The following is a 25,862-nucleotide window of genomic DNA, read 5'->3' on the forward strand; positions in this document are numbered from 1 at the left end:
CAGAAAAGAGGGAAAGTCTCAAGTCAATAATCTGAGCTCTCATTTCAAGAAAATAGGTGGGAAAAAAAAGAGCAAAATAAACCCAAAGCAAGAAGGATAAAAATAGTAAAGATAAGAATACAAATCAGTGAAGTTGAAAAAAATGTAGCAAAAAAATCAATGAGACAAAGGACTGCTTCTTCAAAAAAATCAATAAAATTGATGAATTTCTAGTAAGACTGACAAATAAAAAAAGAAGACACATATCCTAGGAAACCTGAAACACTAGTCCAAAGAACCTATGCACCCCAATGTTCACAACAGCACAATTTACAATAATCAAGTGCTGCAAGCAACCTAAATGCCCATCAGTAAATGAACGGATCAAAAAACTATGGTACATTTACACAATGGAATTCTATGCAGCAGAAAGAAAGAAGGAGCTCCTACCCTTTGCAACAGCATGGATGGAACTAGAGAGCATTATGCTAAGTGAAGCAAGCCAGGCAGTGAAAGACAAATACCATATGATCTCACCATTAAAGAATCTAATCAACAAAATAAACAAGCAAGCAAAGCATAGCCAAAGACATTGAAATTGAGAACAGGCTGACAGTGAACAGACGGGAGAAGGGAGTGGGTAATGAGGGGAAAGGGTGAAGGGTTTGCAGGAACAATTATAAAGAACACATGGACAATAAGACCGGGGGGGTGGGGGGTTGAAAACAGGGGAGGGAGGTGGGGAGGGGTGGGGTGGGGGGGAGGGGTGGGGGGAAAAGGCAGAAAACTGTACTTGAACAACAATTAAAAACATGTATAGGTATAAAAAAGAAAAAGACACAAATTACCGATATTAACAATAAAACAGGGATATCGTTAGAGACCCTGAATACATCAAAAGGATAATAAGGGAATATTACAAACAACATATACACATAAATTTGACATTTTACATTGCAATATAAAATGTACAATCTGAATAGCTCTATAAAAGAAATTCAATCCATAAATTAAAAACCCCTGAAAGAAGAAATCTCTAGGCCTAGACTGTTTACTGGAGAATTCTTTCAATTGTTTAAAGAGTTAATAGAAATTATACACAATTTCTTCCAGATAGCTGAAGCAGAGGAAGTACTTCCCAATTCATGCAATGAAGCTAGTATTACCCTAATAGTAAAATCAAACGAACACACAGTACTAAAAAAGAAAACTACTGATCAATGCCTCATCAGAATAAACGTAAAAATTCCCCCACTACCCACAAGCAAATTGGGCCCTTCTGGTGCTTATTCAAGCCAGTCGAGAGCCAAGCAGGTGGCATTGTTCCCTCTCTGACCCCTCTCCCACATACAGCACCAAAAGGCTGCCACCTGGGTTGCCCCACCCTGGCAAATACCTAAGGCTCCACTCCTTACAACATAACAGGTATGCTGACAAAGAAATGTTGCCCAAATGAAAGAACAGATTAAAGCTCCAAAAATAGAACTAAGTGATGGATAGCCAACCTATCAGATGCAAAGTTTAAAACACTGGTAATCAAGATGCTCACAGAATTGTTTGAGTATGGTCACAAAACAGAGGAAAAAGTGAGGGCTATGCAAAGTGAAATAAAGAAAAATATACAGGGAATCAACAGTGAAGGGAAGAAAACCGGGACTCAAATCAATGGTTTGGAGCAGAAGGAGGAAATAAATATTCAACCAGAACAGAATGAAAAAACAAGTTCAAAAAAAGTAAGGAGAAGCTTAGGAACCTCCAGAACAACTTTAAACATTCCAACATCTGAATCATAGGGGTGCCAGAAGAGGAAGAGAAGAGGAAGAGCAAGAAACAGAAAACTTATTTCAACAAATAACGAGGGAGAACTTCTCTAATCTGGCAAAGGAAACAGACTTTCAGGAATTCAGGAATCTCAGAGAGTCCCAAAGAGGTTGAACCCAAGGTAGCACATACCAAGGCACATCATAATTACATTAGCCAAGATTAAAGATAAGGAGGGAATCTTAAACGCAGCAAGAGAAAAGGAGAGTTTTACCTATGAATGAGTTCCCATAAGACTATAAACTGCTTTCTCAAAAGAAACCTTGCAGACAAGAAGGGGCTGGAAAGAAGCATTCAAAGTCATGTAAGGCAAGGACCTACATCCAAGATTACTCTATCCAGCAAAGCTATCATTTAGAATGGGAGGGCAGACAAAGTGCTTCCCAGATAAGGACAAGTTAAAGGAGTCCATCATTTCCAAACCCTTACTATATGATATGTTAAAGGGAGTTTATCTAAGAAAAAGATAATCAAAACTATGTTTGGTAAAATGACAAAAAAAACCCTCACAACTATCAACAACTGAACCTAAAAAACTAAAACAAAAAAAACCAAACTAAGCAAACAACTAGAACAGAATCACAGAAATGGAGATCACATGGAGGGTTATCAGTGGGGAGAGGTTAGGGGAAGGATGGGGAAAAGGTACAGAGAATAAGCAAAAATGGTAGGTACAAAATAGACAGGGGGAGGTTAAGTATAGTGTAGGAAATGGAGAAACCAAAGAACTTATACGTATGACCCATGGACATGAACTAAAGGTGGGGAGTGTGGGTGGGAAGAGGTGTGCAGGGCAGAGGGGAATAAAGAGGGGCAAATGAGACAACTGTAATACCATAATCAATAAAATATATTAAAAAAATAAAATAAGAACAAAAGAAATTACTATCAAAGAATGTGGGCACAGGGGGTATATGGGAAGTCTCTCAATTTTGTTGTGAATCTAACTGCTTTAAACTGCTCTGAGAAATAAAGTGTAGTAATTATAAAATTTTAAAAAATAAGAATTGAATGCATAAAAAAATTAAAGTGGCAAAATGTCAAATTTCACCTATTTAATTACCAATGCTTTAAGATACTGATTACTTCAACTGTGAGTGTGATATGTAATTTCACAAAAATGGTGACAGGGACATTTCACAATATATATCAAGACTCTTATAAATGTAAATAACTTCTGACTTATAATTCCACTTACAGGAATTTTTTCTCAGGAAATAGTTAGATAAATGGAGAAAGATGTGTGTATGATATATATATATATAGCATCATATATATATAATCATCATGTATATAAATATTGTTTATAATATTAAAAAAACTGGAAATAGTCCATGTCCATAGAGAGGGTGATGGTTGAAAACATCATGGTGGTGCCTCCTCCAAGTGCATGGTGTGGGTCTGTTTGTTGACATCAAAAAAGGGCAATGGCATTACACTGTGAACAAAGTTATGTGTTACACTTCTACAATCTAAAAGTTACTTTTATTTTGGAAAAATGTAGCTTGTAGTTCTAAAAAAGTATGGTGACAATGCAGTCCTGCGGATCAGGAAAAGCTGAATTAATGGGAGGGTTTTAGGGTTAAACAACATTTATTTATAAAACATATGAACTAAAAGACAAATGCATATTTCTCACACAGCAATTATCACATGTGATTGGAGTGCTCATCAAAGATTTCACTGAAGTAAAGTCTTTTTTCCAACCACTTCTACGACACTGAGGCCCACGTTAGCTTTCCAAAAAAAAAAAAAAGCTAATATTTGTTACCTTTGTAAAATTTAAACAGGTTCTCCTTATTTCTCCACATACTGACAAAATCAAGTATCTCTTTCTATAAAATGTAATGAGACAGTTAATAAGGATCAGCACCTACAGCAAGCTGAACATTTTATTATTTGAACGTGGTTATCAGTGGGGAAGGAAAGGGAACAGGTGAGAATTTTAAAAAATTGTAACTGAATGTTACTTATTTGTCTCCCCTAGAAGGAGATACAGAGTGAAAGTACTTACTACAATTAGAAGTGAGTTTACATCACCTGTTTGTAGTTTTTTGCAATATGTTAAGTTCATATAAATAATAAAAGGGTGAAGAATGATTAAGGTTTTGTCTATACTTTATGAAACATAAAGGAAACAAACATATTTCACATAAGGTAGATATATTCTAAAATTTATTGATGTTGATATATTATATATCATGGTCTTTCTTTTAGGTATGACAGCCACAAATGTAATAAAATCTGCCTAATAAATTGTTGCTTGTATTTTCTCTGCATGTTTTTTTTCAGATAACAGGGTAAAATATCTAACAAAGAAGAATTTCTCGTAGAATTTATAAAGAGCTCATGAATGTCAACAGCCAACAATCATATCTCTCTTAATAGCCACAATTTGCACATACCATGAATGCCCTTCACTATATGGTAAGGCACCTTTGATTTTTACCATGTTGGTAAAGGCTGTCCTCATCTACAGCTTTACTAAAGCTGTAGCTTTGTAGTAGAAGTATTATGGCCATCTCTAGTACATACCAGTAGCCACTAGGTGCTATACTTACAGGCCATTTATTTAATACAGTGAATGAGAACATGTCCCAGTGTCTTTTAATTCCTCTCATATGCCAAACTAAAGAGGGTAAAACTTCCTGATAAGAAGCACGAGAAAGCCAAAGGCATCAACTGAGGCCAGTCTGGGGTGTGAGGACAATAACGGTCTGGATCAGGAGCACTGGGTCTGCAGACACAGTTCAGTGGCTTATAAATATGGCCTTTTATCCAGGCTCTAGATTATCACTCACTGAATAAAAGTAACAGAGAAGACAGTGGGGAGTTAGAAGCAAGAGAAAATGCATGATGATCAGCTCTGAGTAGACAACTCCACTAGAATTTAGGCTGAAAACAAATTTCTACATTATGTATGAAAAGAATAACTAAAGACTAGGGTAAAGAAAAGTCTTAAGATTCATCCATTCAACAGATGCTTAATCAACAGACTATTCCCACTCTTAGCTCCAACCCTACAATGAATTTAGTCTACTTCTCTCACACTGGACAAAAGAGAGTTCTTAAGTCCATAACAGTAATTCAACTGGAACAGAATGGTTTTTATGGAGCTTCTCAATCATGGTTTTCCTTTTAACAATACGGATTTTATCCATTTTGATCTTTAGACATAATATCCAAGATAGACTGTGAGCAACATAAATGAAATTTAAGGACTTATTTCATTGGTATAGCATCTTGGGACTATGATTTTGTGGGAAAAGCTTTAATTACTATATTTAATTTCTTCAACAGTAATAGAGCTATTAGATCTTCTATTTCTTCTTCAGTTTTAGTTATTTCTATTTTTCTAAGAAAATTTCTATTTCACCTAATTTTTTACATGTGCTATAATGAAGTTGTTCAGAGTATTACCTTTACTTCAGTTTTTAAGACTCTCTACATGATAGTCATTGATATATCTATCATTAGATCTCTTTTACAGCTCTGATACTGTTCATTATGTTTTTTGTTTTACTCATCTTGTTAAAGGACAAATGCTTAGCTTTACTAATCCTCTTCTATAATTTTGTTTTCTATTACATTAATTTCTGAATATATTTTTATATTTCCTACAATTTTTCTTGGGTTTATTTTACTGTTTTTTTTTAATTAAACATTTTTTTTATTGTTGTTCAATTACACTTGTCTGCATTTTCTCCCCACCCCTCCATAAAAGGAAATATATAGCCTTAAATGTTTACGTTGGAAAAGAAGAAAAATTCAAAATGAAAGAGCCATGCAATTTAAGAAATTCAGAAAACATCAGTAAAATATTATGCTAATAGCCATGCAATTTCAGAAATTCAAAAAATATCAGTAAAATTTTATTGATATTTTTTGAATTTCTGAAATTGCATGGCTCTTACATTTTGAGTTTTTCTTCTTTTCCAACATAAACATTTAAGGCTATATATTTCCCTTTATAACTCTGTCTCAGAACTCCGAATTCAGATTCCTCACTCAAACTCAGCAGTCCAGAACTGATCTCCTGACCTCTTCCCATGTGCCTGTTCTTCCTGTAGCTTTACTAGTCCTGTCAATGGCAACTCCGTTTTTCCAGTTGCTCAGGTCCAAACACTCTAAGTCATCCCTGACTTTTCTAACATATTCTTTGTCCAATCTGTCACCAAATCCTGTCAGCAAAATCTTCAATATGCCCCAAATCCAACCACTCTGTTCTTATTTCTTTTACTACATATCTTGCTTTAAGTGACGATCATTCTCAATTATTGTTAAGTCTCCCAACTGGTCTTCTTACCGTTGACCTTCAAAGGTCTATTCTCAACATAACATCTGAAGGATCCATTCACTAGTTGGTTCCATATCATCTACTGATTTTCCCTACTATGCAAGAGAAAAATCTCAATTACTTACAATAGCAAACAAAAATCCTCTTCTGCCAAGTCACCTGCTACCTCTCTGATCCATTCTGGTATTATTCTGCCTCTCATTCACTGCTCCAGTCAAACAGCTCGGATTTAACTCGTACTTCACTTTCTTTTTTTCTGTTGTTGTTGTTGTTTTGTTTAAAAATTGAAACTGTTTATACAAGGTCTTGGTACAATAGTTCTCTTTAATTTAAAATAAACTAAAGGAATATATTTGATTGATCTTTCAAATATGAGGCTGTATCATGATTGTAATGCTTTGAATTGAAATTCAAATGAAACATACTATGTAAGTCTAACTGTAAAATTTAAGTGACTGGCAAAGTTTTTTTAAAAAACAGCAAATTATACTCTTGGCCAGCAGCCTTGAAGTCCAGAAAAGTCCCTGGTAGGTAAAAAATTGATTTCTAAAACAGGGATGTTTAACCACATCACTCCTTCAATCTGCTATCTGTTGATGCACAATTTCATTTCATTGATGATTTTGAAAAGAGATTTTCTTTCCATATTATCTTCAAATAAAATATTTTTAAATTACATTTTATTATGTTATTACAGTTGTTGCAATTTTCCCCTTTTGCTCCCCTCCACCCAGTACCCCCCTCCCTCTAGCAATCACCCCCTTAGTTCATGTTCATGGGCTGTGCATATAGTTCTTTGGTTTCTCCATTTCCTATATTTTTCTTAACATACCCCTGTCTATGTTGTACCTACTAGTTATGCTTTTTAATCCCTGCACCTTTTCTCCCATTCTCTTCATTCCCCCTCCTAGCTGATGACTCTCCAGTAGATCTCTATACCTATGGTTCTGTTCCTGTTCTGGTTGTTTGTTTAGTTTTTTGTTTGTTTCTTTTTTTACATTCAGTTGTTAATGTCTGTGAATTTGTTGCCTATTTAATGTTCACAGTTTTAATCTTTTTCTTAAACAAGTCTCTTTAACATTCATGGCTTGGTGATGATGAATCCTTTAGCTTTATCTTGTCTGGAAAGCACTTTATTTGTCCTTCCATCTAAATGATAGCTTTGCTGGATAGAGTAATGTAGGTTGGAGGTCCTTGCTTTTCATCACTTTGAATACTTCTTTCTAGCCCCTTCTTGCCTGCAGTTTCTTTTGAGAAATCAGCTGACAAGTCCTATGGGAACTCCTTTGTAGGTAACTGTCTCCTTTTCTCTGGCTGCTTTTAAGATTCTCTCTTTAAGCTTTGGCATTTTAATTATGATGTGTCTTGGTGTGGTCCTCTTTGGATCCAACTTGTTTGGGACTCTCTGTGCTTCCTGGACTTGTATATCTACTTCCTTTGCCAAATTAGGGAAGTTTTCTTTCATTATTTTTTCAAGTAAATTTTCCATTTCTTGTTCTTCCTCTTCTCCTTCTGGCATCCCTGTGATTCAGATATTGGCACATCTCAGAGTCTTCTTATACTATCCTCATTTTTTTTGAACTCTTGTTTCTTCTTTCTGTTCTGGTTGAATGTTTATTTCTTCCTTCTCCAAATCATTTATTTGAGTCCCACCTTCCTTCCCTTCACTGTTGATTCCCTGTAGATTTTTCTTTATTTTACTTAGTGTAATCTCCATTTCTTCCTATATATTATTGTCATACTCAATGAGATCTCTAAGAATCCTGATCACCAGTGTTTTGAACTCTGCATCCGTTAGGCTGGCTATCTCCAGTTTGTTTAGTTCTTTTTCTGGGTGTTGTTCTGTTCTTTCATTTGGGCCATATATTTTTATCTCCACAATCTATCAACTTCTCTGCATTTGTTTCTGCGTGTTATGTAGAGCTGCTTTCACTCCCTGTAAAAGGCACTTGTAAATTGTATGGAGCGGAGCCTTAGGCAATCACCAGGGTGGAACAACCCACTTCACTGCTTTGTTGCTCTGTGTGGGGGGAGGGATTGGAGAGGGGCCTGTGCTGCTGCCTGGCTTCTGAGGGTTTGCTGGGCACTCACCCCAGTTACTTCACCTACTCCCTGTATACGACTGGTGCCCTTGTTGCATTGTTGTCCTGGTGTGAATCCTGGAGTAGGTGGGTTTGTGTATGTTTTAAGACCACGTGAGCTCTTTAAGTGGAGTTTCCTGAAAATCCGGCTGTTTCTTCCACTACTCCAACCCCCACTGGTTTTTATGGCTAGAAGAGACAGGGATTTATCTTCCTGGCCTGGAACCCTGGGCTCTGTGGTCTGGCCTGTGGTTTGAATTACGTGCTCCCAAGATATCCCATCCAGTTTTTTCTACCACACATGAATGTGGGATCAACCATGTCCATTCTGCTGCCACTGCCTCTCTGTACCACACGATATCTCCTCACCTCTCCACACAGTCTCTGTGTCTCCACCCCTCTTACCTATCTGGATGAGTATGGCTTTTTTAAATCCTTAGTTGTCAGACTTCTAAACAGTTCAATTTTCTGACAGTTCTGGGTGGTGTTTTGAGATTTAGTTGTAATTCTTTTTATGGTTGAGCAGGAGGTGAAGCATGTCTATCTATGCCTCCATCTTTCTGGAAGTCTCATACTTCAGCTTCTTAGTGAGGCCTTCTTAGACAACCTTATTTTAAAATGCAGTCTACTCACTCCAACACTCAATACTCCCTAGCCTCTGTTCCTGCTTTGTTCTCCTTCATGGTACATAACATTACCTAACATACTGTTTGGTTTACTTATTTATTTATATATTGTTTCCTTCACTAGAATGTAAACTTTATGATGCCATAAATTTGTGTGTCTGTTTTGTTTATTGCTGTATTCCTAGTTCTAACAATAACTGGCATGTGGCATTCAGTAATTAATTGCTGAGTAAATATAACTGTTCCTTTAACCTTTTGATGGGACTTTATGGCCTAGAACATGTTCAGTTTTTAAAAATGGTTTTGTCAGATCATGAAAAAAGTATAGTCTCCAGTTGTTTTATATAGTACTCTATGCATGTCCATGAAAGAAGCTTTTAATTATACCATTCCAATCTTATATCTCATTATTTTTTGTTCACTTTATCAGCTACCACATGAAGGGTACTAAAATCCCTGACTTTGGCAGTGGACTTGTCAATTTTTATTTACGTGTACTTAAGCTATGTTATACACATTTAGAATTGTTATTTCTTCCTTGTAGATTGATTGTTCTGTCAATATTGATCTCTAGTAATCTACTAATAATTTTGCTTTAAAGACTATTTATATAACATTAGCTCCCTGTTGGGTATTGACCTAGTATACTTTTTTCCCCATTCTCTAATTTTTACACTTTCTATGTTTTAGATGTCTCTTGTAAAAACTTAGAAAAAAATCTGTTTCAATGATCTTTGCCAATGAAGATTTTAAGATTTTAGCCCACTTACATTGACAATTATTGACTTTTTAAATTGACTTTACTGCGGTGACATTGGTTAATAAAATTATATGTATTTCAGGTGTACAATTCTATAACATATCATCTGCATATTGTATTGTATGTTTATCACCCCAAGTCAAGTCTCCTTCCATCACTATTTATCCCCCCTTTAACTTCTACTACCTCCCTCCAACTCCCCTTTCCTTGAACATACTGGTGTCTGTGTCAATGAGTTTCCTTCTTTGCTTAATCCCTTTACCTTTCTCACCCAGGCCCCAACCCCCCCTCCACTTTGACAGCTGAAGTTTGTTCTCTGAATTTTTGAGTCTGTTTCTATTTTGTTAGTTAGATTCCACATATAAGAGAAACCATATGGTACTTCTCTTTCTGTGACTGGCTTATTTCACTTAGCAAAATGTTCTCCAGGTCCATCCATGCTGTCCCAAAGGGTAAAATTTTCTTTTCTATAGTCAATTTCCATTGTGTAAATGTACCACAGCTTTTTCATCCACTTCTCTGCCTGCTGGCACTTGGACTGCTTCCAAATTTTGGCTCTTGTAAATAATGCTGCAATGAACATAGGGGTGCGTATATTCTTTTGTATTAGTGTTTTCAGTTTCTTTGGATATATTTCCAGAAGTTGAACTGGGTCTTAAGGCAGTTCTATTTTTATTTTTTTGAGGAAACTCCATACTGCTTTCCACAGTGGATGTACCAGTCTGCATTCCCAGAACAGTGCACGAGGGTTCCTTCTTCTCCACATCCTAATACTTGTTTTTTGTTGATTTATTGATTATAGCCATTCTAACAGGTGTGAGGTGATATCTCATTGTGGTTTTAATTTGCATCTCTCTGATGATTAGTGATGTTGAGTATCTTTTCATAGGTGTATTGGCCATCTGTATGTCCTCTTTGGAGAAGTGTCTATTCAGGTCCTTTGACATTTTTTAATTGGATTTTTTTATGTTGAATTGTATAAATTTTTGATAAATGTTGGATATTAACCCATTATCGGACCTATCATTGGCAAATATGTTCTCCCATTCAGTGGGTTGTCTTTTCATTTTGTTGATGGTTTCCTTTGCTGTGCAAAAACTTTTAAGTTTGAAGAAGTCCCATTTATTTATTTTGTCTTTTGTTTCCCCTGCCTGAGATATATCAGAAAAATACTGTTAGAAGAAATGATTGACATTTTATTGCCTATCTTTTCTTATAGGTTTTTTATGGTTTCTAGTTTAACATTTAAGTATTTAATCCATTTGAGTTTATTCTTGTGCATGATGTAAGAAGGCTGTCTAGTTTTATTTTTTGCACGTATCTCTCCAATTTAGTTTTTAAAATTCATTTCTGCTAAATCACTGGGTATTATCTGTTTTCCATCTCTTTTTCTATGTTCTTCCCCCTGCATGCTGCACTCTCTCCCCACTCTTGACTTCTTTTGGGTTGTGTTTTTTCCATCCAACATTTTTGCTGTTTAAAAATTATATTTTTATATCTTAAACTCTATTTCTATTCTTTCAGTGATTACCCTAGAAATTCTACCATGTATATTTTATGTAATAAACACTGGTATTAATAGATATCTCTAGCTTCCTCTTAAAAAGTGCGAAGAACTTAGAGTTCTTTAACTTCTTCACTATTTTTCTGATTTATATGTTGTTATTGTTCAGGATTTTGTCTTAATGTTCAACACTGTCAAGTAGATATTAGTGTTTATCTTTATATAATCAATTCCCACCAGTGTAACATTATTTTTTGCCTGACATTCCTTATTGCATCTCCTATCTTCCTTCTAGTTCTCTCGAAGAAGACACTGGCCATAAAGGGTTGTGGATTGATTTGGGGAACCTCTAATCCAATCTCCCAGTCTACTTAAGACTAAAGCTTTGTCTTTGACTCCCTGAGTAAACAGCCTTTGTAAACCAAGCACCTCACAGCCAGCAGATGCCTTCAAGGCAAACTTTGAATTTGCTCACTCTTATGGAATCAAGCATCCTTGTCATTTCAATATTTGAGTGTTTACCTTAGTTTCCTGCCAGGTCAACCATGCTTTAAACAAGTATTTTAAATATTATCCAGCATTTTTAGATGATCTAACCAGGAAGTTTTTCTCTGGATATTCTGTCTTATTCCCTAAATATTCTTAGGTAATTGTTTTAGTATTCATATTCTTTGAATTCATTTCATATATGTTTTATTTACTGCATGTGATCCATTAGTGAAAAGTATAACTGAAAAAGCCAATTAGAAATCAAACTTGTTAATAACATTTTTAGTTATTAAAAATTGTTTTTGCCTGTCATATTATATTTTGCATAAGCTAAGAGCCATTTCCAAAAGACTACCCATTCCCCCTGAATTAGTGTAATTATTGACTGACATAATATATATATTTTCCCCCATATCTTACAGTAACAATTTTCAAATATCCAAGAAAGTTGAATGGATATATATTTACGATATAGATTCTATCATTGTTATTTTACAATATTGTTTTATCACATATCTATCAATATCAGTGTCCATCAGTTCATCTTACTTTCTTGGTGCACTGCAAAGGAACATGAATACATCAATACATTTCCCCACAAATATTTCATAAACATAAGTATTTTTATTCTTAGCTAATAAAGCTTCCTTTCACAACATTTTTCTTACTCTTTTATAAGCATTTAAAATGCATGTCTCTCAGGGGATTCTAAGATGGTTGTAGATTAGGTGCAAGCTCTACTTACCTCCTCCTGGCTCCAAACTGGATTTACAGCCAAATTATAGAGCAATCAACCAGAATAACCAACTGAGGGCTAGTGAACTGAGGTATTATAACCAAGAATTTGTATAAGCCACATAGAGGCTGATAAGGATGGCACAGAGGCAGAAAGGGCTGACCCTGCACACATGTGTGGTGGCTTAGAAGCCACAGGTATATCTCAGCTGCAAAATTCCCTCTAGCCAGAAGAGTGGATTCTCAGCCCCTTGCAGTCATCCTAAAGCCAGAGTAATAGAGGACAAGAGCCACACAGCATCTGACAGTGAAAATCGGTGGGAAAAAGTTTTGAGTAACCTGGGGACCTGTTACTTGAAAATGGCATTTAGAGTAGGGGAAGTCTTACGGGACTGAGCCCTTAACATGTGGAATCTATACTAATTCTGGTTAGTGTCAGAATTGAATTGATTGAATTGAATTGTAGAACTCCCAGCTGCTGTCAGAGAATTGATCAGTGTAGAAAAAATTTCTGGTGTCAAAGTGTTGTGACCATGAGAGAAAAGGAAAACACTAATTGTTTTTTCTAGACACCTCCCATAGGTAAGAGTCTTCCACCTTAGTGGTTTTATGATTGATATCTTTAAAATGTTATTACAATAAACACTTTATTTAGCTACCACATGAAGACTGTACTTCTACCACCTTCTATCTTTAATGTTAGCAGCAATGACATACACTCATAGGGAGCATTTCTTTATGCAAACCGATCACTTTAAACACATACAAAAAGGTGTCAGGAAAGGGCAGAAGAAGTAAGTTACAAAGTTTAGTTTCATTCGGACCTGGAAGAAGGCTGTCAGGATAATTTTTGTACTTGCCAAAAACAAAAAGGGTCAAAAACCAAAAAGATGTTCATGGACTCCCTCTAACTGTCAAGATAAAAACACAACTGTATGCAAAGAAATTATTTTAGTAACTCACACAGCATAATTGTCTATCATCACAAATTCACGCTATTAATATTCACCCTATTGATATGAAATTCAAATCAATCTCATATTTATTCTTATTAATCAAAAGAGCCAATCTGGATTTAGGCAGTCTGAGTCATCAGCTTCACCCGTGAGTGATCCTAGGTACATCCCTACTCTGCACGACACTCCTTTCTTTCATCTTCAATTTAAAACTCCCTATGATGGTGTTTACTGTGTAGGACTTAGTCCATTATGTAATAATTTTTTTTAGAGTATTAAAATACTGGTTAGCCAAAGTACAGAGAGTAATACAATTCTAGCACTTCACAAATACAAAAAAGTATCTGGCCCGTTTCTCTTCCCTTAAGCAGGAGAATTTCCTGGCAGCAGATTAAACAAAAGAATGGTTCCAACTTAAGCTATCTCATTTAATTTCCTCTGTACTTCTGTTTTTTCATAATGCCACATATAGCCTACTGTTAAAAGAACTAATAAACACTCATTATAACTGAAATAGTAGCAAATCATGCATAAAAGGAAACATGAAAAACCTAGTGTATATCCCAAGGGAAAAACATTCAATTCCAGATGTAACCACACAGAAAAGCTAGAGTTTAATAACAGCAACAATAGTCACCTAATCAAAGCACATCCAAAAAATAATTAGAATGCTGCATTTGAGAAAAATCAATGAACAAAACAATTGCACAATGGTAGCATATGTGAGTATTAGTAGGATCTGAGCATGCTAGGGCCAGCAGCCCTAGAATAATGACATTACCACATTAGGAAATGTAATGCTTATGCACAAAGAAATCACTGCATAAAGTCACAGAGGCTAAAGACACAGTGAGGCCACCAAGAGTATGTATGCCTCCAAAATGCCTGTTCCATTCATGTTAATCTTTTGTGTTCTTTAGGCAAGAAGTGAATTCATTAATTTTCCCTAGGAACAGGGAAAACAAAATAATAGTGAGTGCAAAGAACAAAGCCTTCAGTTCAAATAAATGTAACAACAGCCACAGTATTTCTGGCATAGGTTCATAGGTAGGAGACTGCCTCATTCACGGTGAAAGTTTCTTGGACTATGCTAAAGTTATTCAGATAAAAAAGCAAAATTCAATTACAGGTCATAACTCATACAATATATTAACATTTCTCAGCTTCTAAAGTGACTGTTTTCCCAAGGCTTCACTGTTGGGTAGAGACCAAAGTGCCACTTTACATGTAGTTTATTTATTTGTCAAATGATAATACCCCCTTAACAGGGTTGTTCTAAGGAAAAAAAAAAAAAAGAAGAGACTACAAGAAATTGCTTTAAAGAGTTAAATAGAAGTGTAACAAATGGTATTGTAAGTAAAATTACAATTCTAAACTCAACTCAATTACTTCCTTTTGGTACATGGAGTTGAAAATTTTATTACTTTCTGTTATAAAATATATCACATATAAAAGTATATAAAATGTATACATTCAGCTAAAACAAAAGTATATAAAATGTACACATTCAGCTAAAACAATACTAATTTTTAATGGACCCAGATATATAACCCATTCATTTTAAGAAACAGAACATTACTAATACCTTGGAGGCTCCTAGAAATCTATTTCTCGATTTCTATTAACCCATTCCACACTATCTTAGATTTTGTGCTAATCATTTCCTTGTTTTAATTTATAGTATTGACACATTTATGTGTATTTCTAAACTAATTATATCTGTCTATCTACCTGTTATCATCTGTCTCTATCCATCCATCTTCCACCCATCCATTGTTTGAACTTTATATAAATGAGATATGCTATATGTACTTGTCCTTCAACTTTTACATTATTTTTCTCAGAGTAATTTATTGACATTATCTAATTTTTCACATAACACCTAAGGTTAAATGAATGTATTATACCCCTTTAAAGCAGAAAAATGAGGCACAGTAGAGCTAGCAACTTGCCACATTATGTGAGAGGACAATGGACAAATCTTTAAACAGTAGTTTTTAAAGTAAAGCTAACCAATGACTGCCTCAGAGCTTTTTATAACACACTCATATTTTTAGCTTCAATGAAACTAAAACATTTCTCTAGTGCTAGGAGCACAATTAAGTTAATATTTTTAACTTGATTTTACACAGCTGGTATTTTTGCTTTCGTATTAAAGGGGAAGTTATATTAAAGTGTGCTGGCAATGCAAAAGCCCTAAACAATATTTAAATATATTAGTTTTTAAAAGGATAACAAGAATAAATTAAATAAAGGATATCAAGAGATTCAGTTTTCTCTTATGGTATGGACTATTAGAAAACAGCCATATTATGGAATATTCTAATTAAAGAAGATGGCTCCTTAAATAGGCAACTAGTTTAACACTAATTAATCCAAAGATATCATTCACCTGAGCAAGTGGTGGAAGAATCTCCTTGCATATTTGCTGATTTGGTCTCTATATTCCAAAATAGTTGTATCCAGGAGTGGTCTTGTTGGAGCATAGAAGGTTCCAAGGCTTGCCTCAAGCTGTGCTGTGGAATTCAAACATAGCAGCACTAAAACAAGTGAAACTCCTTCAATTACAACAGAATACTCATGTTTGCAGTCAGTCAGGTTTTGCAAACTTGGATGAAATGTGAGCTTGTTGCAGGAAAGATGAAATTAAAATATGACAGCCGGTACAAAAACAAACCTGTGTATAAACTTTCACTTAAGGCAAAGCTGACAATGACTCTGAGCAACAAAAAAGCTGTCAAAACTGAAGAAATCCATAATGAATCAACCTCTCACCACAAATGGGTAATTAAAACAGTGACTCATCAAAGTAACACAGTTTGAACTAGTATTTCCAGTAAAATCAACTGTGTGCTCAACATTTACTCTCTTTAGTTGAAAGGAGAAAACTAACCTCTTCACACTGGGAACTGAAATCAATATTTGAAATGATTTTTTTAAATAATACAAATAAAAATAGCCTTATTGTAGTATCTATAGAGATATTAATATCTCTATCACAATTTTAAAGAAATAGTGAAAGTCCTTATGGGGTCCCAAAGTCCTGTCCTAAATAGGAAGATTGTTGCTTTGGTCCAGGTGTGAAAGCTAACACCCCTGGGAGGGACGATGTGCTAATCTCCTTGGGGTCAACTGACGCCTTCCTAGGAAAGAAGGATGGAGAGCAGGTTTTGATAAATCAGAGCACTATAATTAGGAGAAAGAGGCACGTTTTGCCTACTTCACAATTTTATCAAGACATGCTTATGGGGTTGTATTTCCTCTCAGAAATACCAGGAAGTTCTATAATTACCATAATGGTGATAGCATGAATATATATGACAATACTACAATTCATAGTGAGACTTCACTGATTCTTATGCTACTTACTAGCACTTGGTTGAATACATACGTTTTTATTTAGTGAAACTCTTTAGTTTTAGGTATATTTACGTCTGGAAGTATTGAATACCTCATCAGAGTAATTGCTATGGACTTGGCTAAGCTGTAAATAATTTCTTTTTTAATCTCAAATCTAGAGAGTAAAGTAAGATGAACTTTAGGGGTATTTTCTTCCAAAGCAGCAGTCAATTTAGATTAAATTGAATACAGCAATGCTATTGTGAAAACAAGCCAGATTCTCTTGCCATCGCTTGTTTTCCTGACAGCATGTTTTGTACGTTTGAAATATTCGAGCCTACATGGAACTCTCGTAACTCCCAGCACAGTTACAGATTCATTAGATAACCCAGCTTGATGTTTAAGGCAGAAAGGAAGATCTGCCACAACACGGCTACAAATAAAAGAGCCCACTGGGTTTCACTAATAAAAGGAAAACAAATTACCCCCATCAAATTTGCTAGACTCAGATAGAATAAATCTCAATAGAGAAGAATTCTGAATGTTTTAGAAGTGTGTTTTGCAGTTACTTGGGGAAAATGCATATACCTACTTAAAAATGTACATATTCTGATAACCCAGCATCATGCAAACACTTTATTTTTAAAGCCTACTACCATACACGCATTTTATTTCCAAATCTCCCCAATATTGAAAATACTGAAAATATTCTTTATTAAGGCAAACATCTGATAATGCCATTTGTGAATTCCCTAATAATCTTTCTTACAACACAGGAATCTTACAATACAAATGCACTAAGATGTTAGCAATTTCTCAGTGTCCTGAGTCATAGTAAATATTTTATTTTCTCCACACTTCTTCAATGGTAAATTTAGGATCTCTTGTACAGATTTGTGCAACATAACAGGTTTTCTTTAGGGACTCTGCTTCTTTTTTTTATTATTCTATTATTTACCTAATCTTGAGAGTGTACCAATACTAAGAAATAATTACTTGAAATAACTATGCAGGCAGAAATATTATAGTAACTCCTAGTACCTAAAATTTTGAAGTTATACTCTTTTTATTTTTAACTAATATTTGAGTACCTATTGTGGGCCAAGCACTGTGCTTGGTGTTTTCTCATTGTAGAAATACTGGAATCCCCATAGATGGGTTGGACTACCTCCAAAAAGCACATTCAAGTAACATTAAATAAATATTTATTGTGGGCCTCCTGTGAGCTGGGCCAAGTCCCATGATGCTGACTTCCTGAAGGAACATGTTCTTATTGATTATTCTTCTCTTATAAATGAAGGTTAGATACAGAATTCTATCCAAACAATTTACTTTGGAAACAAAATAGAATAAGAAAATCTATAAACTCGCAAAGAAAATAGGGGAAAACAAGCTCTCCAGTTAGCACCTTTTGATATATTTCCTGTTTCCCCTACCTTATAAACTGAGGACAGTTTCTCATTGGCTACAAATTAATGTCAATGACTTCCTACCATTAATATCGATGTTTATTGCAAAGATTTGAAATAAAGAGGCAAGTGCAAAAATGTTTAGGCTCATTTTACATTAAGTAAATAAGTAAATCATAATAAATATAACATACTATAAATGCCAAATATAAAAATTAATTTCATTATTGCATGTGGCACATATTTGGGTTTTATTTTTTAAACAAAATCTTATCTTTCTTTGACAATAAACATCCGAGATCCTACTTACAGGGGAAGGGTAGGGCAATTCAAGAAGACAGAAGGGAGAGTGGTATCAGAACTAGAAGTTAGAATGAAAACAAGCAGCAGCAGCCTGGGCTGCAATTCTGACACAAAATACACACAAGCAATCAGGGGTAAGGACTATTGTCTGGACAAAGGACTTGGGGTGTGAGAGAAAGATATTGATGTCTAAAGTGAAGGAGGAATAAGGACCTTTGTTTGGGGCCTTCTGTCTACCTGGCCCTAGCAAGTATGTAAAATTTTTTATCAAAGTTTAAAACTGAGTATATTCCACACGTGAACTTACACTGAACTATATACAATGACTGCACTCTAAGTTCCAATATAGTACATACAGGAAAGTTGTTATTTATGTTGATAAATACTATACAGTAAGTACCATATGGGAGTAATTTTTGATATCTAATCTCGTCAGTTTTAATAAGGCATTAACATTTTTGTCTTTTAGTCTTCAATAACATAACTCAAAATAACCCTCATAAATAAGTGACTCAATAAGTGACTCAAAATGTACTTCATGTATATGTAAAACCCACTTATGAAATATATTTCAAGTCTGACCTTCTCTCTCTGGAGTGAGCTTTTGTCTAAGCAGATGGTTCACAATGGCACTCATGCTGATAAAGCACTGGTGGCCCAGAGTGTCCCAGTTCATACTGCTCAGGATGTTTATTGCCTCACAAATCTCATCATAGTGAATGTACTGGAAGATGATGTCTACCAGGCCCAGCTGTCCTTGCGTGAAGATACCTGTAACAAAAAATGCAAAACCAAGTAAATCTTTTAAAAATAAAAATTAGAATAAAACAGTTAAGTTTTCAATAAAGGAAAAAAACAGTAACCATTTCTTGCATAAGCGCTAGAAATGTGAAATTTGGAGGATCCAAATTTTGAATAATATGGATTTGTGGTTAAATCCTCATTTTAAATAATACCTACCAATTCTGGCTCGCTTATTCTTGTCATTTCAGTACATATTAACTAATTTATATTCCATGTAATCAAACTGCTTAAACTAAAAGTGAAGAAGCATGAGAGGAATATTTAGGTAGATGGCAATAGCTAATACTGTTTTTCCCATTAGTTGTTTAGGCTTCTGTTATATACATTTAAAGGCGGCATTATGATGTGAGCACAATTCTTACTGGCCAGCTTCAGTAGTTCTAACTTGCACTTATTAGTCTTCAACTACATGTACTTTGGGGAGAGGGGAGTACAAATGTACAAAAGACATATAATATAACTATACGAATGCTTTTGAGACTGTTTTTATTAATTGGCACTCTCAACTGATAGTTTTTTCATAGCTACCACATTCCAATTTATCTCAAAATTGCCATTTAGAGATTATTCTCTTCTATTGAAGTAAGAAATGATCAGTATTAAACCTGCTATTGCTCCCCTTTACAACTAATATTTGCTATAAAGTATTGTGGTAAAATAGAAACATATTTATCTATCCTTTTAAATGAAAGCAAATATACTTCTAATCTTAGAGGGACAAGAACACAAAACAGGGGAGCATTCAGTTCTAGTTTTATTTTATCAACTTTTTAATATGGCTTACTTCATTTGAAACTAACAATTCCTGTATAGTTAAATGACAATAAGTAGTAGGGCTTTTAAGCAGATTATTATTTTTAAAATCTTTTAAAAATGGTTGGCAGTAAAAATCTTTTAACATAGAAATAAATTTCTATAAATTTATTTATTTTTAAATTGTTGTTCAAGTACAGTTGTCTCCATTTTCCCACCACCACTTTCCCTGCCCCACCCACCCTTACCTCACACCCTCAATGCTATCCCCCTTTGGCTTTGCCCATGGGTCCTTTATACATGTTCCTTGATGACCCTTCCCCTTCTTTCCCCCGCTTTCCCCCTCCCTTCTCCCCTCTGGTTACTGTCAATTTGTTTTTTATTTCAATGCCTCTGGTTATATTTTGCTTGCTTGTTTTTATTCAGGCAAAGTGTACAAATTTGAGTGGGTCTATACAAAATTCTCAGTACAAATATTCATAGAGCTAAATGAGAAAATGTACATGAAATTTGTAAGCTGTAAAGTATATAAAATATTACTGCAATTCTTTTCATTACTATCATCATTTGACTGCAACGGTTATAGGTTTCAGGACTTTAAGAATATATTAGTTCATGACAAAAATGCCAAAATTCTTCATATTAATTTCAAGTCACATCGAAAAGAAAACCTGTGCTACATCCAACAGGATTCAACTTGATGGGGAATCTGGGGAATTACCCTGACTAAGCAATAAAACTTTACTATTCCTTTTGTGTCGGTAGATTCAATGAATGCTACTGTCCAAAAGCCTCTGTGAGCATGCAGTCAAGCACTGAAAGTCCTCATAAATCAGAGTGGTTCCTTGGCAGCAGACATTAATGTGAAGGAACTTTGCAGGAAACTGAAAATATCCAAAATCTGTTGACTCTATCTATACCTTATGTAATACTTTTAGCAAGAGAAAGAACTGAAATTTGAAAAGCTAACATAAAATATAATCATAATCAAATTGTGCAAAAGGTGATACAGAAAAAACTTTAAAGAGCAACCCAAAAAGGGACACACAATGTACAGAGAAACAAAGATGTGAATAATTGCAAATTTTGCTTCTGAAATTAGACAAGCCAGAAGACAACAGCAAACCTTTTTTAAATGTTGATAGAAATGAATTAGCCTAAAATTCTATATCTTTATAATAAAAAGTTGAAAATTCATGAAGAACCATAACAATTTTAAATAACAGAGCTCTGAAATAATAAAGCAAAAACAGATAGAAAAAGAGAAAAAGTCAATTGTATAATTATAGTTGGAGATTTCAGCACTTTTTGTCACTGAGAGAACATATAAACAGAAAACAAGTACAAACAGAAAAATACTTGGAAAAAAAAAGAAAAATACTTGAAAAACATTATTGATGATTTTGACCTAACTGACATTTATAAAACATTTCACACAAGAACAGTAGAGTACACATTCTTTTTAAGTACACAAAGAACATCAGGTGGAGCATATTCTGGGTGATACAACAAGTTTCAGTAAATTCAAGTGTTTTGAAATCACACAGAGTAGGTTCTCTGACCACACCAGAGTTAAATTAGATATCAATACAGAAAGATACCTGGAAAATCTCCACATATCTAGAAATTAATCAACATTCTTCTCAATAACCTATGGCTCAAAGAAGAAATTACAAAGTAAATTAGAAAATATTTTGAAATGAATAAAGTTTTAAAATAACATCAAAATTTGTAAGGTGTGGCTATGGCAATATTTAGAGGGAAACTTATAGTTGTTTCAATTAGAAAAGGAAAAAAGGTGTAAAAATCAAAAATCCAAGCTTCCATATTAAGAACCTAGGGAAAGAACAGTAAATTAGACCTAAAGTAAACAAAAGGAAATAATAAAAATAAGAAATAGAGATAAACAAAGACTAGAGAAAATCAATGAATTAAAAAACTGTTTCTTTGAACCACTGGAAGGGGCCACAGATATTTTAGTCTACTTAGGAGTAACGTCTATAAAATAGCCTGGCCAAATTGGAAAGAGAAATTGCACTCATTTGGCTGCTTTTTTTTTCCCAAATAAAAACTTACCTTATAGCCATTTTTAGAATGAGAAGCTAAACTGAACAAGCAATTCAAATTCTGTCGTAAGGAAGTGTGATTTTTAGGGATGTTTTTCAGTTTTGAAGTTTAAAACCTCAACTGAAAATGAATTTTTGTAGGAACTGTTAATTGCCATTTGTACCTAGTACTGCGTGTATGTGTACATTCAAGTGTGTGTGTATATACATACATACTATATACATAATACAGCCTGGCACTGCATGACACAGGTTGCATATTGGGGATTGCAGTAAGGGCTGGTGAGCTGGGGGGAATACTGTGGATATTTAATAACTACTTGTCTTTAAATTGATGAACGCTTAGCCCTTGTATGTGCATAATGGCACAAGAGCTTGATACTTAGCAGTTTGACAAACTGAGATGTTTGCTATTCAGTTTCAGACTGGGGAAACAGCCTAGTATTTGGCATTAAGACTGTCAAGACCAGCTAGGTTTGAATCATCATTCGCTCCCCTTCATCCAATGAGGATTTAACAAAAACTATCAAAGCTCATTCAAAAAGGTATAAATAAGCTGAACGACCCTTTATTATTTGGATTTGAATCTGTAGTTAGAAAACCTTTACATACACAACACATACACACTCATATTGGAATAGATACACACACACAATGGGCATGTCCAGATGCCTTCCGTGGTGAATTCTCTTAAACATTAAAATAAGGAACAATATCAACTCTACAGACCTCAAAATATGAGAGGAGGGAACACTTCCCAATACATTTCATGATGTTAGCATTACAGTGATACCAAAAACAACAAAGATATTAAGGGAAAAGGAAAAGGAAAGACCAGTATCTCATATAAATAGATACAAAAAAAAATAGCAAAGCTACAACACAATTAAAAAAGATAATCATCATAAACAAGAGAGATTTATTCCACAAGCGCAAGGTTGCTGAAATATCTGAAAATTAACTAACATAATTCACCATGTGGTCAGACAAAATATATGATCATTTCAATAGATGTAGAAAAAGCCCTTGAAAAAATTCAACGTACACACAAAATAATACATCTCAGCAGGCAAGTAATGGAAGGGGATTTCTTTGCCTGAATAATATCATACTTAGAGTGAAAAATTTAATGATTTTTACCAAAGATCAGAAACAAGGCAAGGATGTCCTTTCTTGCAACATCCTAGCTGGTATAGTGAGGGAATAAAACAAACAAACAAAAAAGGCATATAAGTTGGATAAGAACATGTAAAACTGTTTTTAATTGCAGTTATCACCCTGACTGGTGTGGCTCAGTGGATTGAATGGCAGCCTGTGAACCAAATGCTCACTGGGTCGATTCCCAGTCAGGGAATGTGCCTGAGTTGTGGACCTGGTCCCCGGTAGGGGGCATGCAAGAGGGAACCACACACTGATGTTTCTTCCCCTCTCTTTCTCCCTTCCTTCCACTGTCTTTAAAAGTAAATAAAATAAAATCTTTTTTTAAAGGGGGAAGGGTTGTCAAGGAACATATATAAAGGGCCCATGGACAAAGCCAAAGTGGGGTAGGATTGAGGGTGGGTGGGGCGGGGGAAAGTTGTGGCAATAAAATGGAGACAATGGTACTTGAACCACAATAAAAAGAAAAAAAGAAAAAAATCTGAAAATTGCAGGTGTCATATTCATCTATGTAGAAAATCCTAAGGAATTTACAAAAAAGTTACTACTAACAAATGAATTTAACAGTGTTGTAGGATACATGGTCGTATTTTAAATTTTTATTTCTGTATAATCCCAATGAACAATTAAAAACTGTAATTAAAAACACTATAACAGCATCCAGAAATGTGAACAAAATATGCACAACATCTCTACACTTAAAATTATAAAACACTGCTGAGAGAAATCAAAAAAGACCTGAATAATTGGAGACTGTGTTTATAGATCTGGAGATTCAATATTGTTAAATTGTTATTCTACCCCAATTTGATCTATTGATTCAATATAATCTCAATCAAAATCTAGGAGGTCTTTTTGAAGAATTTGACAAGTCAGTTTTAAAATTTATATAGAAATCTAAAGATCTAGAGTAGCCAAAACAATTTTGAAAAAGTAGAACAAAGCTGGAGGACTAACAGAACCTAATTTTAAGGCTTACTATGAAACCACAGTAATTAGAACAGTGTGGTACTTACGTAGAGACATGTAGATCAGTAGGAGAGAAAAGAGTCTATTCATAGGCACACAATATAATTCAATGAGGAAAGGATAATCTTTCCAACAACTGGTGCTGACGCAGTTGAATATTTATATTAAAAATTTAATTTTAAACCATACCTCATACCACATGCAGAAAATTAAGTAGAAATAGACAATAAACTTAACTGTGAGAACTAAAACCATAAAACTTCTAGAAGAAAACAGGGTTAGACAACAATTCCTTTGATGGGACATAAAAAGCAAAAGCCATAAAGCACAGAATTTTAAGAATTGGATTTCCTTAAATTTAAAGACTTCTGCTACCTGAAACATGCTAAAAATTTAAAACATGTTTAATTCTAAACATGTTAGAAAATTTGGTGGCCCTGGCAGGGTGGCTCAGTTTGTTGGTGCATCGTCCTGTACACCAAAAGGTTGCAGACTGAGTTCCTGGTTGGGCCCAAGTCTAGGTTGTAGGTTTGATCCCCAGGTGAGGCGTGTATGGGAGGCAACCAGTCTCTCTCTCTCCCCCCGCCTTCTTCTCTCTCTAAATCAATAAACATATCTTCAGATAAGGATAAAAAAAGAAAGCAAATGAAAAGGTAAACTACACTGGAAGAAAATATTCACAATACTAATATCTTACAAAGGACTTGTTTTCAGAATATATAAAGTCTTACAAATCAGTAATAAACCATTCAATTAAATGTGGGAAAAGATTTGAAGATATTTCATCAGAGAAGACATATGGCAAATAAGCACATGAAAAATACTCAACTCCAATACTCATCAGGGAAATGCAAATTAGAATCACTACACATCCAGTAGCATGGCTAAAATTAAAAAGACCATTAATGTCTAGTACGACTGAGGATGTGGAGTTACAATATAGTTTCTTCTTAAGTTAAGCATACACTTAGCATGTGGCCCAGCCATTCTACCTCTACGTTTTTCTCAAGAGAAATTAAAATATATGTCCATACAAAGACTTGTACATGAAGATATGTGGCATTTTTAGTGATATTAGCATAAGTAGTAAAACAATCCAAATGTCCATCAACATGTGAAAAGACACACAAATTGTTGTTTAATCTATATAATGGAATGCTACTCAGTAAAGGAAAATTTACAGATATACCCACCAATATGAAAGATTCCTACAGATTAATATTTAATGAAAGTAGAAAGCCCCAAAGAGTAACAATTTTTTTTAGTTCATTTCTATGAAATTCTAGAAGCAGCAAATCTAATCTGTAATAACAGAAAGTGGGTCAATGCTCTTTAGCTTTGAGGGTTGTGAGGACTGACTGCATATGGGCCTGAAAGAATTTTCGGTGACAGTGATGTAAACATTCTCGATGTTGATTGTGGTGGTGATCATGAAGACATATACATAGTTACCACCTACTGACCTGTAAATTTAAAACGGGCACATTTCATTTTATGTAAATCATACTTCAATAAACTTATTTGAAAATCCATCATCACTCTAGTTTGAAGAATACAGAATGCTGTCTGGAATAGCAGTTTATTTCAAATGATATGAGATCCAATTTTTTAAAAAGATTTATTTATTTTTAGAGAGAGGGCAAGGGACGGAGAATGAGAGGGAGAGAAACACAATGTGCAAGAGATATGTTGATTGGTTGCCTGTTGCACACCTCCAACCAAGGACCTGGCCTGCAACCCAGTCATGTGACCTGACCAAGAATCAAACCAGCTACCTCTCAGTTCATAGGACAGTGCTCAGTCCACTGAGCCA

General features: G+C 34.6%; 1 protein-coding gene across 1 annotated transcript in view; it reads right to left on the reverse strand.

Moving 5' to 3' along the window:
- The window catches only part of WDPCP (WD repeat containing planar cell polarity effector), a 307,958-nt gene that overhangs the window by 161,940 nt on the left and 120,156 nt on the right, over window positions 1-25,862 (reverse strand). The window contains exons 8-9 of the mRNA XM_071221611.1: window positions 18,882-19,070; window positions 15,641-15,764 (exon numbers count right to left, since the gene is read on the reverse strand). Coding sequence (XP_071077712.1) covers window positions 15,641-15,764; window positions 18,882-19,070 — 313 coding nt within the window. The remainder of the gene's footprint in view (window positions 1-15,640; window positions 15,765-18,881; window positions 19,071-25,862) is intronic.

The sequence above is a fragment of the Desmodus rotundus genome, chromosome 5, assembly GCF_022682495.2.
Source record: "Desmodus rotundus isolate HL8 chromosome 5, HLdesRot8A.1, whole genome shotgun sequence".
Lineage (NCBI taxonomy): Eukaryota > Metazoa > Chordata > Mammalia > Chiroptera > Phyllostomidae > Desmodus > Desmodus rotundus.